The sequence below is a fragment of the Phaseolus vulgaris genome, chromosome 3 (assembly GCF_000499845.2).
Source record: "Phaseolus vulgaris cultivar G19833 chromosome 3, P. vulgaris v2.0, whole genome shotgun sequence".
Classification (NCBI taxonomy): Eukaryota; Viridiplantae; Streptophyta; class Magnoliopsida; order Fabales; family Fabaceae; genus Phaseolus; species Phaseolus vulgaris.
The window spans coordinates 5319207-5338120 of NC_023757.2; the positions used below are offsets into that span (position 1 = coordinate 5319207).

Here is an 18914-nt window from a genome sequence, read left to right on the forward strand (position 1 = left end):
CCAATGTGAATTGAGATATTAAAATATTTCATATTGACTCATAACTGACATTGATATTATAATACTATAATATAATTCACACACAAAATGAAAATTTATTTGTTATGTCAAAAGAAGAACTAGTAAATACTCATTCTAATAAAATGAAAATTTATTTGTTATGTCAAAAGAAGAACTAGTAAATACTCATTCTAATAGTTTACTTACTACAAGTACTAAAGATATCTAAAGTTTAAACAATAATCAAAAACTAATTTCACTACACGGATGAAAAACATATTTAACACGATATAAATAGATTAACAAAAACAATTTTAAACAATTATGCTAAAAATCCAAATTTTTAAATAGTTGTACAAATTTAAAATAAAACACAATTTTAATGAATTATAATAAATTTCTTTTATTAATGATATTAAAAAAGAATTATAAAAATACATACATATACATTAGTTTTTATATATTTAAATAGTTTTTTTAACTCAAATCTAACTCTCTTTTTTATTAAATAGATCCAACCAAATATCAATAATGTATACTACTGTTTAACTTGGTTAGTTTCACGTTTCATTCATAATTTATTGCAAGTTCTAGATACCTAAGCTTACTAGTGTCCCTATTCATATATCACGCCCATGAAAAGAACAAATCTCCCTCTGCAACTCAAAGAAACAAAGAACTTCTTGTATTTTGGCCTTCTATAGTTGTAAATGGCATTGGGAAGGAGTGGATTCTTTGATCTTGAAAACCATTTTGCCTTCTATGGAGCATACCACACAAACCCAGTTAACACAGCAATCCATGTCTTGTTTGTTTGGCCAATTTTCTTCTCAGCCCTTCTCATTCTCCACTTCTCCCCTTCCATCTTCAGCCTTCCAAGCTTGGAGTTTTCGCTTTGGTCTAACCATGTCATCTTAGTTTGGAATGTTGGTTTCCTTGTTGCTTTGCTCTACTCACTGTTCTATGTTGCTTTGGATCTCAAAGCTGGTTCCCTAGCTGCACTGCTTTGTGCCCTTTGTTGGGTGGGAAGTAGCTTTGTTGCAACTCAACTTCGGTTGTCTCTAGCTTGGAAGGTAAACCAGGTTAATCGGTTATACTGATATGAAAATGGTAGCAGTTTCTCCTGTCTCTTTGGATTTTCTTATGTGTATGGAGCATGTTTGTTTTTTCATTTATCAGTGGTTAATTATTAGAAGAAATATTATAATTAGATATTAATAATATTTTTATTTTTTTTATAAAAAAAATTCATGTTAGGCATCACTGTGTTACTTGACATCCAGCTAGGATGACCTCAAGTAATAACAATCATTTATAATCTTATGAAAAAAAATATATTAAAAATATTAAATATAATCAATTATTTTTCTTTCTTTTACTCTTTAGTTTGTTGGAATGTTTGTTATTATATATTATTTTCTTTTATCTATAAAGGATATATTTAATTTAATTATTTTTTTTCTTGATATATATGATATTAATAGGGATTTTTTGCATTCATCTCCTTAATGTGCTGGTTTTTTTTCTTATGGATGACATGGATAAAATTCTAATGTCTTACAAGTGGATTATTTCTAGTAGTATAATTACATATACTCTAGAGGTTAATTTTTTTTCAATGATTTAGTTTTTTTTTTATATCAATTCTTTTGTTTAAAGTAGTTGGATCATTAGGTGTCATTAATTACTTATTAGTTAATTCCTTATTTTGTTTTCAATTTTATAGATATTTTACTAATATAAAACGTTTTTGTTATTCAATCAATTTGTTTTTTATTGGTGTAGTATAAACTTTTTCTTATATTGTTGTTTCATAATATTTTTTTATGTACCTTAAATCAATTTTAATTTGTTGCTTGTTAGTCTTTCATTGACTTATATTAATTTGTTATCACCTTTTTTTTTAAATATTTTCTTTTATCTAATAGATGTTTCACTTTGGAAGATTGTTTGTGTAATCTTATTGAAGGATTGTATTTGTTCTATCTTTAACTTGTTCACCAAATAACTATAATTTTGTCTCCTTTACTACTAGCACAAATCCTATCTGGCATTCTAGATTTAGATATATCTCTATCAAAATTCTTCGACTTTTGAGTAATGAAATTATTTGTGATATTTCATATATTTATTCTACTTTCAATTGCTAAATTTGTTCTTTTGCGAAGTTTAGAAAGTTATCCTTCACTTCACTCAACAAAGTGTGTCAATCATTAGTTGATATATTACATTGTGATATTTAGAGTCCTATAGTAAGCCTACTTATGATGACAAACATTTTCTTTTTAACCTTAGTTGATGATTATAGTCATTTTGTGTAGATATTTTTTTCTCACACAAATATGAAATTGCTAATGTTATAAAACATTCTTTCAAATGGTTAAAACATAGTCTAAGACCAACATTAAGTGTTTCAGATTTGACAATGCAAAAAACTTGCTCTTACGGATTTTCTAGTAACATAAGACACTCTACATCAATTTTTACGTGTGTAGAGACCTCAACAAAACTCAATAGTTCATCTATTGAATATAACTCGAACTTTATTATTTTAATACATGTTGCCCGTCCAATTTTAGGCTAGTGTGTTTCTTGGTACCTTTTTAATCAGTGAGATTCTCCCTCTAGTACTATAACAAACATCATTTTTTCAAGTTTTATATGGATCCAAACCTAATTATCAATCATTAAAAGTAGTTGGACTTTTGGCTTTGGCAACAACTTTGTCCTTCTCCACAAACAAAATTATGCTTTTTCATCATTCTATCAAATTTTGTTGGTTAATCTAGAGGTTACAAATGATACAAATTGTAAAATCTAGAGACAAAAGAAAAATATTTCAAGGGATGTTCTTTTTCATGAAACATTTTTTCCTTTCAAGGAAGTGACTTCTTTTAGAGATTTTTCCTCCTTTATTGATGATATGGTAATCCTTTGCTTATCACTCATCATTTTCCCTTAGATACTTCTATTGCTCATCAATATATGAGCCCCACGATTTTACATCTAAAACATCAATGTTTAGTACTGATAGACTTGAAGCCTCTATTCAGAGATAATCTAGAGTGTCTAGAAACTCTTTTATTTATTTGACTATGTGTGCTTTAGCACATCGTAGGTTGTTTACAATTGGTCTTTAATTTTGTTACCTGAAAGCAAACATTATTTGTTTGTTTACATGGATGGCATCATCCTAGCATACCTTAATTATTTATGTGTTAAACAACCTACGTATTGACACTAAATTTCTCATTCAAACTAATGATCATTGCTTCTCGTACTTCTTAGGCTTGAAAATTTCCATGTCCAACTCCTTGAGTAAGATCAAATATATCTTATATTTTCTTGATGCATTACTTTCTTAGGTAGCACAATAGTTACACTATCTATGGATCCCATTTTAAAACTTAGCTCCAATGATGGTTATCCTATTGAGGATGCCTTTGTATATAGAAGATTAATTGGAAGAATTATGTACTTGACCATTTCCATCTAGTTAGTTTGTATGGAATTTTTAGCACTAGATCGTCTAGTCCATTTGTTTATACTAGATCATCTAGTTTGTTTGTTTATACTAGACCATCTAGTTCATTTGTTTATAATAGACCGTCTACTCTGCTAACAAACTGTATAGTATGCTAACAAACCGTCTAGACAATCTTGTTTAACACTAGACTATCTAGTCCATTTATTTACACTAGACAGTTTAATCTACTGAAAAATGTTTACACTAGATAGTCTAATCTACTAATAGATCATCTTGTTTGTTATTTTTTTTTTCTTTTGTTTTGTTGTATATACATTTTCTTTTCTTGACTTTGGCATTCCGCAATTAATAGGTTTCTTTGCTTTGTTTTCTCTAATTTTTTTCTCTCTCATTCTTCTTTGTGTTGTTCTTTTGATGTCATAGAGAATTCCATGAGTTCAACAAACCAATTCTTGAGAGGATGTACTCCATATCATATTGTTAATTATCATATGATTTGTACTAATGTGAAAATTAACTTATTTATTTTCTTTAATGTTTTCATTTTATATCTAAGGTCTCCTCTATAACACACCTTGGTTGCTTCTCTTCTTCTTTTTCGTAGGTTTTGTTTTTGTACTCTTGTAAGTTCTTTGGTATTAACATATCATCTGGCTCCCTATCATAATATGACACACTTATGCGATATACCCAAATAACCCTCTCCTCGGAAAATAAATTGTCTCATTAGCCATTTATGCTATACTCTTGTATTCCATATACTCCAGTTCCACAATCCCGACAGGGATATTTAAAAGTTAGAACCTTGTATCTTTCGGTTGTTGTTGTCTAACTTAGATATTTGGTTTTCTTGAAGATAGGGATTTACTTTTTGTCTCTTTGTTGAAATTATTTGATGATTGTGTACTTAATTTTCTATATCTACATATGTATTTCAATTATATAATTGTGATGTCTGTGTGGAATAAAAGTCTCTTATCTAATTTGTTTCCTAGTCTTTAAATTTTATTAGATTGTTGTCATGTTTTTAGATGTTTGTTAAATTTTTTAATAATGCCATGGTTATAGCTTTTTCCATTACTGTATTGCTCATTTAAAGGCTTATTTATCATGAATAAAATGTAGATTTTTCCTTTCCATTCTCTGTTGTTTTATACGTTAATAATGGTTTTTTTTTTATCAGCACTTTAAAGAAAAAGAAAATATGGAAAGAGGAAAATAAGTGTGAGCAGTAGCTCTTAAGTGATGGCCAGCGAAATTTTTTGTACAACCTTCAATTCTTCGCTTTGATGATCATTGAATAATGTTAATGGGAAAAAAAATTAAGTCCAAAGAATATTTGCATGTTATTTCCAATGGCTACTAGAGAAAATAATTGGCATAATAATGACAAATGTTGAAAGGGAAAAAATTGAAGCAATGAAGCTGAAGGATCTCAAAGTAAAGAACTATCTTTTTCAGGTGTCATCTTAAAAATGATACTCTGCAAGGATACTGCAAAAAAATGTATGTAGCAAAGGACGAAGAACATGAAGAAAAGTTATCTCTGTTGATGGTTTGTCATGCAAAGGAGGAAACCAACAAGAACTTGTGGTATCTAGATATTGACTGCATCAATCATATGAGTGGGAACAAGCCAGTGTTTCCCACTCTCGATGGATCTTTCAAAGATATTGTGAAGCTTGTTCACAATTCTAAAATTTCAGTTATGGAAAAATAACAAGTAAAAATAGAAACCATTGGAGATTCTACTCAAATAATCTCTAATGTTCTCTTTTGTTCCTTATTTCAAGAGCAATCTAAAGAGCATTGGTCAGCTGTAAGAAAAAGGTTATGAGATAACCATTAAAGATAGAATTTGTAGAATTCAATATGCTAATCCAAGATTGATTGCTTCTGTGAAGATGATAGAAAACATAATATGTTAGAATACAAGTGTGAATTTCACATTCAGTAATTCGGTAAAAATGAGAAATTGAACAAAACCTACAAAGTTATTGTCTTAAAATGATTGTGAAGAGACTTTTATACATGCTGAAGTTTTGGGTATAAAGTTATGAACAATTGGGTTGGGCTGACTAGACACCATGTTTAGTGAATGAGCTTAATCATTAAGTTCCTTTATAATTTTTATTTAAAGATATTATTGTACTTGTAATTGGGGCGCAAAAGGACAGAAAACCAAACAGTTGTCCGTGTGGATGTAGGTTGCAGTTGGCGACCAAACCATGTTAAATCTTGTGTGGTTTATTTTCTGCAGTTGATTCATAATTATGTGTCCGCGTGCATTTTTTCCATTAGAAAGTCCAATCTCTAGGCCACAACCAAATCAAAGAACAATAGGTGTGAAGTGATATAAAAAACAAAGTTTTGCATGACATGATACAATCAGATTAGTTATTAGCTGCTCAAAATTTATGGGTCATCTTTTAGTTGGATGTAAAGTCAACTTTTCTTCATGGAGACTTGGAAGAACATGTATATATCAATCAACCTTCTGGCTATACTAAAATTAGGCATTAGCGTAAAGTGTATAGATTAAAGAGTGCATTATATGAGCTAAAACTAACTTTAAGAGTTTGGTATAGTCACATAGATTCTTAGTTTCAAAGGTGGGTTTTCAAAAATGTCCTTATGAACACTCTCTTTACTGAAGTTAGTCATGGAGGAGGAATCCTCATTGTTTCTATGTATGTGGATAACTTGATTTTTGTCGAAAATGATGTTTCATAATGATTATGTTCGATATGACTAACTTTGGATTGATGCACTATTTTCTCGGGATTGAAGTGAAGTAATTAGATGGTGGAATCTTTGTTTATGTGTAAGAGCTATTAGACAGGTTTCAAATGAAAAATTGTAATCTTTACACTACACCAGTAGAGAGAAGAACTCTCAGTTTATGAAAGGTATAGAAGGAGATAATGTTGATGGCACATTCTTCAAGCAAATAGTGGGAAGCTTGATGTATTTTACCGCAACTTGGCCTGATATAATGCATGTTGCAACTTGCAAGCCATGTCAGCAGGTACATGGCGAGTCATAAAGAGAAACATCTCTTGGCTGGAAAACGCGTTATTAGATAGCTGCAAGGTGTAAAAATTAATTAGTTTCACAGACAATGACTATGTTGGGGATCATACTGATAGAAAGAGCATATTTGGTTATGTTTTTATGTTGGGAGCTTGAGCAATTTCGTGAAGCGACGCATTGTAACTCTATCACAGAAGCTGAATTTGTGGCAGCAACTAGTTGTGTCTGTCATGTTGTATGGTTGCGCAGAAATCTTGATTTTGTTGGTTTTAAGCAAGAAGGAGTTACTTTGATTTTCTGTGGCAATACTTCAATAATAAAATTGTCTAAGAACCCTGTCATTCTCAGAAGAAGAAGAAGAAAGCATATTAATGTCAAATATTTGTATCTTAAGCGATCTTGCAGCAGCAAGAGTTATTGAGCTTGCAGAAGCGAGGAGCAGGTTACTGATATCTTCCTGAAAGGTCTGAAATTGGATTCATTTAATAAACTCAAAATGTTATTAGTATTGGAGATCTTACATTGTCAGAGATAAGGATGATATAAGTGGATGTCAACCTTATCTTATAAACCGATTTTATAAGGTTGAGTTTGACATAAAGTATACTTCTTAACATGGTATCAAAGTCATTTAGAGTTTATCTTAACGAGAGTTTGTTGGTCTTATCAGGTCACCATAAATATAAAGCTATCTGTTACCTAGTATTTTAAGTATTTAAGTCTTATCATGTTTTTAGGAGTCTATTATGTTTGAATAATGCCATGATTATAGTGTTTTTTTATTGTATTGCTCATTTAAAGGCTCATTTATCATTAATAAAATGTAGATTTTTCCTTTCTATTTTCTTCTGTTTTATAAGTTATGAGTCTGTTTGGTCCTCGATCATGTTTTCTGCTCCTTTTATTCTTCCTTTCTTTTTAGGGTGCTTAATTGTTCTTGCATTCCTCGTTCTAGGAAGATTCTAGCAGTGGTTCTGGTTGCAATTTCATTGTTTTCCCCTTTTTCTTCTGTTTAGGCTGAAGATAGCGGAATATCTTCATTCTTCCGCAGTCCTCACAAGTAATCAGATATTATATAGCTTTGGTAGATTGTGTTATGCTTATGTTTCTTTTGTGACAAACAATATCATGCATGTTTAGTAGTGTTTTTTTTGTTGCAATTGTTCCTACCTTTCTCAATCCTACTCCAAAAAGTGTAGCTATGCTTCTTATTTTTGTTGGCTAGATATTACCATGTTGTCCCATGCAAATAGTAAAAACATTCTCTTCCTGCATACATAAACATTATCAACATAACATGCCTCACTTTTTGCTCTTTGATCATGTCTAGGTTGTTCTGGTGGTTCAACTAGTATGTTGGACACATCTGTTTATTGGTCACGGAGTATTTGAGGTTAGCTTTTGGTATAATAACTCAATCTCTGACTTAAACATTTCTTATATTAACATGCCTAAGATATTTTATTTACAGAAAAGAGCACCTGCTCTATTGGATAACCTCATTCAGGCCTTTGTAACGGGTCCTTTCTTTGTATTGCTAGAGGTATTGTACTTACAATTTCATATTCTAAATTCCTAATACTAGTTCCCTCTTGCATGGTTCTCTACCTTTCCTTAGCATTAGTTTATTGCTTGAATATATTCATTTATATATGTATGGCTCTAAGGCTACTTGTTTTATGCAGGTTCTCCATACTTTATTTGGTTATGAGCCATACCCTGGATTTCATTCAAAAGTGCAAGCAAAAGTTGAAGCTAACATCAATGAATGGCAAGAAAGTAAGCAGAAACTATCTTAGGTTGGTGTATCTGTAAAAGTTAAATAATCTCCCACAAACAGTGGCAGAATAGAAGCTTAAAATGAATAAATGTTCATACATGAATGCATTGTAATGATACAGTTCATCATGTTAACTTTATCATTATGTCACAAGTGCTAATGGATTTACAAGTCCAAATAAATGCTTCATCTCATCAATTTGGTGTCCCAGACCAAACATCCTAAGAAGGCTCACAAATTCACAACCAACCAAATTAAATATATATGAAGATGAAGTTAGAGACATGTAACACGCATACACGACTCATTCAAATGATTGGTTTTGTTTAACTTGTACTACTTTATATTAACTAACAACTTCCTGACGAAACAAACACAAGAATTTGTAGTTTTATAAAAGGTGTGACCCTGAGCCACATGTTATTCTTATATTATATATATAGCGCATGCACATGCCAACCTTCTCAACACGTCATATCCAATTCTATCAACAACGCCGTTATCAATTTGGATAAGCAACACAGGGTGCCACCAATCACGAATTCAATTAACAACTCATTTGAAAACTCCTTTCTGTTTCAATTATTGACTCACAGTACATAGTTTTCCAATGCCCAATTGTATCTATCCTTTGTCATGAGAATAAATAATCATTGTGATGATTTATTCGAGCGGTGGAAGCGGGTGGCTCAACTGTATTTGCCTTCAAATGCTACCTAAGCATGATCTAAGCATCAGCTTTGATCTGAATCAGAGTATTGAATGTAATTCCATTAACATCAAGTTAAAAGTTTTCAATAATGGGGTTATTTTATCATTGTAAGTCCCAAAAAATAACCTTGATCACACTTAATTAGTGGGGGATTAGTATGTAATGTCACTTAATAATATAAAAAGTGTTGAAAGAAGTGTTAATGGTATTTCATACAAAGAGTATATATATACAATTTCTGTGGGAACTATGATCTGATTGGATATCACTGAAAATTCATTGGGTGATATAATATATATGGATTTCTACAAAGAATCTTCAGGATTATTTAACTGGTATGTTCCAAATAATCCAATTTCATTTTTTTTTTCTTTCATTTTTGGTATTATCCTCTTTGATCATAGACATGGTTCACAAATATGGTGGGGTTGATGGTGCTGTTCTGTTTCACTTGGTACTTCCCTGAGTCTGCTGCATAAAGGTTATTAGGAATTTCAAGTGGCTGTGGTTTTATGAACGGGTCTATCCACCATTGACAGTGTTAAGTTGAAAATCAAAGGTTGAAGTGTATGATGCATCAGATAGTATGTGTGATATTGGACCCAAGTAATCCATATCCAAAAGATGAGTAAGGGAACTTGTCCTTGGAAATTTCACCACTTCTTGTTCAGTGCCATTGTTTGGTGGTGTAAGATTGATTTGTGCTATTGGGTAGTCCTCTTTTGCCTCCAATGATTTTCCCACGTTCTTCTTCTTGTAGATCCTACACAAGACCCAGTCATCTAGCTGATGACATATCCAAGTACAAAGGTAAGGTCAAAAAAAATAAAATAGCAGTCTATAGAGTAATTTCAAGTAAAATATTCAATATTTGTATACCTATAATTTCATACAAAAAACTTATGGTAATGAATAAGGCAAAGTCTTACCCTCATGGATCCCATTTGTCTATTGGTTTGTCTTCTTGATCCTATTAATCTGTACTCATGCATGATCCAATCTGTCTTGAGACCCTTTGGTGGCTTACCCTTGTAAAAAACCAAAGCTTTCTTCACCCCAATATGCTTAGAGCCACTATAGATTGCTTTGTCAGTACCAGTGGCCTTCCAATACCCAGACACAGTTGCTCTATTAGGCCTCACCCCATTTGGGTACTTCCTCTCTCTTGGGCTAAAGAAGTACCATTCATTTTCTCCAAAGTCTGTTTTCTCTGTATTTCATGAGAATTTGACATGTTAGAACAAGAGAAACATGCACATGCACAATCACAATATGGTCAAAACATAGGCAATTAGATATTTTTGAAGGGATATTTTAGTATATGTCAACACAAGTACCAGGTAATTCCCATGGATCAAACTTGTAGATATCCACTTCTGGAATGATTGATGCAGGGCATGGTTTTGATGTGGCTTGGTTACAAAGGTAGTAGACGATTAGTTCCTCATCAGTGGGGTGAAACCTGAAGCCAGGTGGGAGCACAGAGCTTGTTCTGCCCTCCATTGAGTAGAGTGAAAAGCAAGATTGAATGGGAAACTATGGAAAATAGTTCTTTGCTAATTACGGGACAAAAGAGAAGGGAAAGAAGAAAACTGAAAGCAAGGGTTAAAGAGAAATCAAGGTGTTTGAAATGTTTGCAATGAAGTGGATGCCCCTTTTATCCTTGCTTTCTTGTCGTTTCTGTGGTGGCGCTGCATGGCTTTGATTGGTTCTTATGGCGACTTTTCTACACCTTAGTGCATGCGTCACCTTACCCACCAGATTCCTTATTTATTTAATTATATATCATAAAGTTTGTCAAATTTCTACGGTCACATTCTTTATTATTAAAAGTACTCACACTATACTATTTTGGAAATCTCATATTACTAATATTAGAAATAAAGATATTTTATAATATATTAATATTAGAAATAAAGATATTTTATAATATATTAATTACATTTATAAATTTTGATTTTATAAAACTAAATTATGATTAAAATTTATTTTTTAATATAATATTAAAATCAGTTAAAACTTATTTTAACGAGAGTTTGTTTAATTTAACAAGTAATCCACCATCTTATGAGTTAGCTTATGTCACCTTCTTATGAGTTAGCTTATGTGAAAAGTTTATATTAACATGATATATTTCTTTCAATTTTATGAAATCAAAATTTACATGTTTCATTAGAATTAAAATATTTTTTTTTTAGAATAATTTATGTATTGTCGGGCATTGAGTACCGGAAATGCATCAACACGTGAGTCCAACAACTTCTCTAGTACTTTTCAGATATCTGATCTGAATAGAATTCTATTTGGTTTTTCGATAAGGCAAACAAATTCGTTAATCGGGGATCAAAATGTTATAACTAATCGACCTCTCGACATAGTAAGTTAATCTCGAGAAATTAATTAAAGATAAAACATTATTAAGACCTAATAGTACAATTAGACACATATTAGACCTGAATGGACATGAGACAATCTTTATCCAAAGAAAGAGGCTCATGGCCAAGCTATAAATAGGAAAAGCACATAAGGAGAAATGTAATAAAAGTTTTAACCCTTAACTTTGAGTATAGTTACGTCTCACTTGATGGTCGGAGTGTCTTTACAGGTACATTTATCCCTACTTATAAGGAGAAAAAACAAGATACTAAATAAAAAAATGAGTTCAAGAACCTACTAAAACTAAAGAAACTGATAGAAATATTCAACCATATAAAAACAATTTTGATACAGTATACCAACACAATTTGACACCATACACCATTGAGAAACCAGAACTCCTTTACCTTTGTGTTCACTAACTTTTTAATTTTCTTTTAGATATAGCACTCCTTTATCTACATTGGTTGCATTTCATTCTCTGAACGGATATGATTGGAATATATGGCATAAAACACAATAGTGATGTCAGGATGCAGAGTTCTGAATTCATGGATTATTAACATGTCACTATTTGATATGGAATGAATGATGTTCATTCAAACAAGCAAATAAGAGTGCGAAAATGACGAAACTTTATTTTTCTTTTTAAATGCTCTCTTTTGCTTCTTATTTGCTTTTGGGTCGAACTACGATGAACGTAAAACTTTATTTTTTTTCCTTTTAAAAGATTTGTTCTCGTTTCTTTATAGAGAGATATTTCCTTGTTGCATGGAAAAATGGTTTGCATGTAACTGCATTTTGTACAAGTTTTATTTACAACGCAACAATGATAAAGAAATGCTATTTATCTAGCACGTTTCTTGAAGAAATTTTGCTATTTTTTTTTCTTTTAGCATACTTCAAGTTTCTGTGTGTGTGACACTCAAACTAGAATACCCTATTTTCTCGGAAACTATGGTTCTATCATACAAATTTTGTTACTCAAATTCATGGACGAAAACTGTAAGTAAAAGCTGAACTTAAATTTGATCAAAACTTTTTTTATATGTATCTTCTATTTTATTTTTGTCCATTATAATAAAAACACATGATTTCGTGCATTATTCGTACTGAAAATCATCGTACTAATTAGGCAGTACTCTTCATACTAGTTACAAAATCTAAAACACACCTAGTTGGGACTTTTTGTCTATAGTATAGTTGTATATTTTGAGAAATTTTTCCATGAGTTTGAATTCTTCTAAAAAAAATTGGTTTGGCATTTGTCATTTTGTTGTAGTTTCTTCAAAATATATTTATTCTGGCTTAATAATCACTTTCAATAATTACACATCTTATTAAGAATAAGTTTAAGAACAATTTTTTTCTTTAATTTATGTGTTTTAAGCACAAAATCATGAAACTCCATAGACAAACCCTAAACCCTATTTAATCACATTCTTTTTTTTAGTTTTATAAAATTAAGAAATTAGAGTTAACAATTAATGGATAATTTCATTACTAACATATTTAATTATGTAGAATATGAATAGCATAATTTAATTGCAAAACTTTCCACTTTTAATATTGTTTTGTCAGTCATCGAATGAAAAATTCATCTTATAAGTCAGTTTTGTAAGATTATGTTAAGTTTAAAATCAACTTTTTAACATGGTATCAGTGTCATTTAGATTCTAGCTTAACGAGAATTTAGACTTATTAGATCATCCGTCGAATCCATTATCGAACTACCTATAAATACGTAATCTCACACACAAGTTATTAGTATCGGCGTGAGGTAAATGTATTGGAGATCTCACGTCAACTAAAAATTAAGACATTTTGTAGTATATAAGTGGATATAAACCTCGTTTTAAACTGGTTTTATAAAATTGAGTTAATTTAAAGTTCACTTTTTAATAATTATCAAAAGTTTAACTCAAAAAACTAAATGTGTAATTGAACTTTTGTAAAGAATAAAACTTTGTATTCATGAAATTACAAGATTTAAAAAACATATGATAGCAACTTGCATTGCAAATGAAATTGGGAAAATGAACAATTACAAAAAATTGTTTTGAAAAGATGGATATGGTATAAGATTGAGATTGAGATATGTGCTTCATACGTGTTCACTATCCAAAGAAAACAACAAATAATTCAGAAAGAAAAAGAAAGAGAAAGACCAATAACTTGGTTCACTCAATGCTATAATTTTCTTTACGTTGGTTTGGCACATAATAAAGTACATGGAGTATTCCAATGGAGCTTTTCCAAAACCATAATCACAAAATTATACACAAAGCAAAAAAAATCATTCTTTTCTTTCTCTTTTTTAAGATAAACTTAGTAGAACTTATATTCGTTGCGTTGCGTGTTCCAATGGAATTTTTTATTATTCCTCTGGGTTTGAAATTTTCGTTTTAGAAGTTAGACCATGCTATCTTTGAATGCAATAAATAATTATTCAAGAACAAAGTCAAATTTTTATACTTTCATTTCTTTACATTATTAATCGCACCATTTCTTTTAACATGCCATTCTAAATTTCACCTAAAATATATCACTTGTTATTGACGGTATAATTTTAATCATCAAAATATATATATATATATATATATATATATATATATATTTTGACTGATTTTTTAGAACTGCCATAAAAAAGTAGATTTTTTATGACAGTTAAACAATAGTTATAGAAAATTTTGATTTTCTATATCTTTTGTATGTTGGTTCTAAAATTAATATAGAAAATTTATTTTAATCAGCTATATATAAAAATTATGTTTTCTATTAATGTTATTTCAATACCTTAAAAATATGTAATGCAACAAAATTCTAATAGAAATATGTTTTCTTTCTTTGATGATATAGGGTGGAGGCAAAATTTGCTTTGGGATGCATAGATTTTTTCTTTCTATTTCATTCATCTTTTAATTCTATACACGAGTATAGGCTGTATAAGGAATTTTTTTTATTATTATAAAATAATGTTAGCATTATAGAGTAAAATTATTTTAAAAAATCATTTTTTTTTCATTTGTGACATGTACAATCTTTAAAATAAATAAAAATAATAATCTGCTCACTAATTGATAAATCAATTAATTTCACTGATATTAATTGAATTTTTTTTAAGATGGAAACTTGACGTCAATTATTAAAATAATGGTTGAAAATAAAATAATATTATATTTATTACTAGATTAAAAGTTTTTATCTAGCTGATCAACTTAAAATTTAGTATTAAGGTCATAAGTTGCTTCAATTATTCCGTAAAAAATATGAGATAGACTAAATAATAATGATTAATACACTAAGGAAATTATATTTTAATATAAATTATAACTTTTAACCTACAAAGTTGTGTTTTGATATAAATTTGACCTAAAACTAAGTGTTTGATGTGAACATTATTGAAAGAAAGATGGTTACATTTCCAATAATATTTTGTATAAAAAAATTATTTATCTTTAATTAATGTTTTGGAAATGGTTTTTTTTTTATTGGGGATTAGATTTAAAATAGGAATATATTATTTGTGTGGCAAGAGTTCAAAACTTTTGGTGAAGTAGTCAACAAAGGTAACTATCAATGTTACTTGCCAAAGTGACGCGTGTCCTTCCAAAAAGGGTAGGTTTGAACTTGGAAAAACGAGAAGATAAGCACTAACTTATAAAATACACAATAATCTTCATCCTCCTGTTGTGGTTATTACAAGGACAAGTCATCACCTACACCCAACAACACAATATCCTATTATCACCATACCTACCTAGCTTCAATATTTTATTCTACAAAATCTAATTTTAATTATTTAATATATAAAATGCATCATTTCATTATAAGTTTCACTAAAAAAAAATCAATAAATAAAATTTATTTTTAAAGATAAAAAATAATTAATTATCAGTCTCTCTATATTTTATTTTTTAATAATATCATTTTCATTTTGATAATTGTGAATTTATATATCAATTATGTCTAACATAACAGTTTTTTATAAAAAAAAATACATATCATTTTATGAACTAAAAAATTATTAATATTTAAAATAATTTTTATTATTTTAATATAAAATTATAAATTAGTTTATAAATTGATATTTAACATTAATTACCGAACTTTAATTAGTAACTACTTAACTACTTTAAATTAATCTATTTTAAATTTAAACTAATTTAAAATAGTCCGTCTACTAATTTAAACTATTTAGACTCTAATTACTCTAAATTAGTCTACAATTATAGAATCCGATGTAATTAATACTTAAAATTTTGGTGATTAATATTAGATTAAAAAATAATTTTTAAATTGCTATTAATAATAAAAATTATTTTAAATATTAATATTTTTTTAATTTATAAAATAATATTTAATTTAATTAATATAGAAATATTTTTCCTCTGAAATTATTTTTTCTTTTATAATTTTCTTATAGTGTTTATAAAACAATGTTATGGCATCTTCATATTTTTCATCTTAATTTTATAATGTATACATAAAGGATTGCATAAATAACATTTTAGTTGTATGAATTACATGCAGACATGAATTTATTTGGATTTTATGGATAAAGATAAGATGCATTTGGATAAGAATTTTAAGAGTTGTTAATGAGTTCTTAGAATTTAGATTTGATGAAGAAAGAAAATAGAATTTAATAAGATAGTTGGCAGTTGGATAACGGCATTGGTCTTGAGAATATCCTGTGAATCTTCAGTTTGATTGGATGTTTCAATGTTCAGCTGTTTTTCTTTGGCTTCAACCTTAGCTATCAAATCTGCATATTTCGGCACACTTTAACTAACCTTATATTTAAATTAAAGAATCAAAAAATTTAATTAAATATTATATTTATAATTAGAAGAATTTTTCTTTTTTATTTAAATGTATAAATTCTAGATAAAAACCCTAAACCCACTATAAGTTCAAATATGGATGGATAAAACCGTAGCTGAGTCAAATATTTTTTTTTTATAAAAGTAAAAAAAAATTAAAAAAAAAGTCAAATATTTTATTTAACAATTTCAAAAATCAACAAATAGTGCTTTTACATTTCTTGAAAAATACATCAACTTTAATAATATAATGTATATATTAACATTTTTAATTAAAAATCATAATAAATCTAATATTTTGAATTGTCAAGTGAATATTTATTGTTTTTTTAATGATATCAAACTATAATCACTCTTTAAAAGTTTCATTCTTCAAACTTCATCCAACCTAAAAATATAATTTGGTATATAGATTCGACTTATTTTCACGACTTTAATTAAGTTTGAAGTTAAATAAATTTTATTATGATAAAAGTAAAGTCTATAAACCACTTATGAAACAAAAAAAAAATATTTTAATTAAAAATAGTTTTTGTATGAATAAAAAATAAAGAATGAAAAAAAAAATTTATTCTTAAATTAATATTTGTATGAACTAATTTAAATTTATTTAGATAAAAATTTCATTTTTATAAATATTTATGAAAAAAATTGTCTAAATGCATAATTTATGTTAACTTTTTTCCATTTTTTATATTATGAAAATTTAACAGAATGTGTATCTTTTCCTTTTTAGAATGAAAATGAAACCTACCAAACTTTGGTCTTTTCTATATATAAACTAGAGCGAAGTGATTTATATTTTGGATAAATATTCTATCTAAATATTGTCGCTTAAATATATTTCTAATCTCAGTAAATTCGATGACTTTTGATTTTGATTAACAAAATTATTTATTTTATGTCTGAAAATTATCACTTTTTATTCCTATGACGTTAACTAATTATTATCATTTATATTTTGAGCAAAAGATCAAATAACTATTTTAAATAACCAAGATTAATATGGTAAAATAATGTTATTCCTTTATCTTAGAGACTAAAATCCATGATAATTTTTTTAAAAGGGATGAAAATAAATAAAAAAATATTTTACGAGGATTATAACCAAAATGCACACATTTCTTAAGAAAAAATAATTTCAAATTAATAGAAAATGAAAAAAATTATAGGAATTAAAATATCTTAATTTGTAAGGACTTCAAACTATTTAAGTTTAATTTAAATATATTTAATTTTTTGTCATATTTTATATTCAGTTGTTTACAATTCAAACCTTTTTTTTCTATTTTATTGTATGAATAATTGTAAATTTAATGGAAACATAATAATTATAAAATATTGTTTCCATGCACTATTTAAATTGTTTCAATGTTTTAATTAAAATTTGTTAAAACACTAGACAATTTATCACCCATTAGACGGTCTTGTAATATGATAGTTTATATGTTTTGATGATAACAAAATATTTTAAGGTGTGTTAAAATATCTACCAAAGCTACTAAGTGTGTAGATTTAGTTGAAGACTCATTAGATGATCAAGCATTGTTATAAATGTTAAACGTTTCTATTGGATATGAACACATTAGGCGGTCTATCAAGACATTCCTAAATAGTCAACACATTACACACTGGATCTATTGGATGGATTCAATATTGTGAACAAGATGTTTCAATAGTAGAAGGTAAAGTCAGAAGATCTCATCAGACGATCCTTTTTGGAGTATTACATGTTAGACGCTTCTAAGCATGGTTCAATGAAGAAGATGAGCAAGACTCATTAAACGAGTCAACAGTGGGAAGTCTCAATAGACGATCTTAATAAAGAAAATGAGCAAAACTCATTAGACGATCTTATAGTGAAAAGATTTGTTAATTAGTCTAGTAAAGATGCATAAGACGATTCAGTCTTCATCTTAGCATTGGACAAATATCCAAGTGATTATATATATTATAAAGAGAACATTCAAAAAATGTTGTCTAAGAAGATAGTTCAAATATGAAGAGACGTGTCACACAGTCTCACAACATTAAAATATATCAAATATTCTCGTTAGAAGGTCTCGTCAGACGACACTATTGCTCATGGACACATTAGAATATCTTGTCAAGCGGTTCCAAAATGCACAACAGGTTAGACGAACACAAAGCACGTGAAAGTTCAATTATACAGTGCTAATAAACACATCAAGCGGTCACTGAAACTTGCATTTGACAGACAATCTTCTCATCTTCTACTCATTGGACGGTTTACTATACCATGGAGTGTTTATACTTAACTCTTACATTCTTGGAATGCTTTATGACACTACTCATATGTTTTCGAATCTTATTTGACATTCTTAAATCATATAAAACACATGTTTAGAATAAGATTAATGATTAAATACTTTTGGAAAGTTTTCATACACAAAGAATACTGAAAATCTCAAATATTATGTTCTTTAATGTTTTGTGAATGAAAAACACTTTCTATATTGATTATAAACATTTTTCAATACTATTGTGCATTTTCAATTAAGTTTAAAAATGTATTGTGAAGTTTTTAAATGGAGTGTTTTTACTTTAAAGTTTTCAAAAACTAGAGCATGCGTATTTTCCATATCAAAGAGTTTTTTCAAAATATATTTTTTAAAGTTAAAATATAATTACACTTCAACATTCAAAATTTATATTAACTTAGAAATTATTTGAATACGG

General features: G+C 28.4%; 2 protein-coding genes across 2 annotated transcripts; one reads left to right on the forward strand and one right to left on the reverse strand.

Moving 5' to 3' along the window:
- The first annotated feature begins 621 nt into the window (after window positions 1–621).
- On the forward strand, window positions 622–8498 carry LOC137806404 (2-hydroxy-palmitic acid dioxygenase MPO1-like). Its single transcript, XM_068606512.1, has 4 exons — window positions 622–1073; window positions 7851–7913; window positions 7992–8063; window positions 8206–8498. Exons 1-4 carry the CDS (start codon window positions 711–713, stop codon window positions 8317–8319), a joined length of 612 nt encoding a protein of 203 aa, XP_068462613.1. The 5' UTR covers window positions 622–710; the 3' UTR covers window positions 8320–8498.
- A 701-nt stretch (window positions 8499–9199) lies between these two features.
- LOC137806403 (NAC transcription factor 29-like) lies at window positions 9200–10853 on the reverse strand. Its single transcript, XM_068606511.1, is given in 4 exon segments — window positions 9200–9537; window positions 9540–9798; window positions 9942–10222; window positions 10350–10853. Coding segments are annotated over 4 exon segments (846 nt in total). The 5' UTR covers window positions 10516–10853; the 3' UTR covers window positions 9200–9397.
- Between the last annotated feature and the right edge of the window lie 8061 nt (window positions 10854–18914).

What these genes read in the sequence shown, in the direction of transcription:
- LOC137806404 (XM_068606512.1), top strand. Translation starts at nt 711, where the DNA reads ATGGCATTGGGAAGGAGTGGATTCTTTGATCTTGAAAACCATTTTGCC. An exon ending in TTGGTCACGGAGTATTTGAG is followed by an intron (nt 7,914 to 7,991) that starts GTTAGCTTTTGG and finishes TTTTATTTACAG; the next exon opens with AAAAGAGCACCTGCTCTATT. An exon ending in CTTTCTTTGTATTGCTAGAG is followed by an intron (nt 8,064 to 8,205) that starts GTATTGTACTTA and finishes TGTTTTATGCAG; the next exon opens with GTTCTCCATACTTTATTTGG.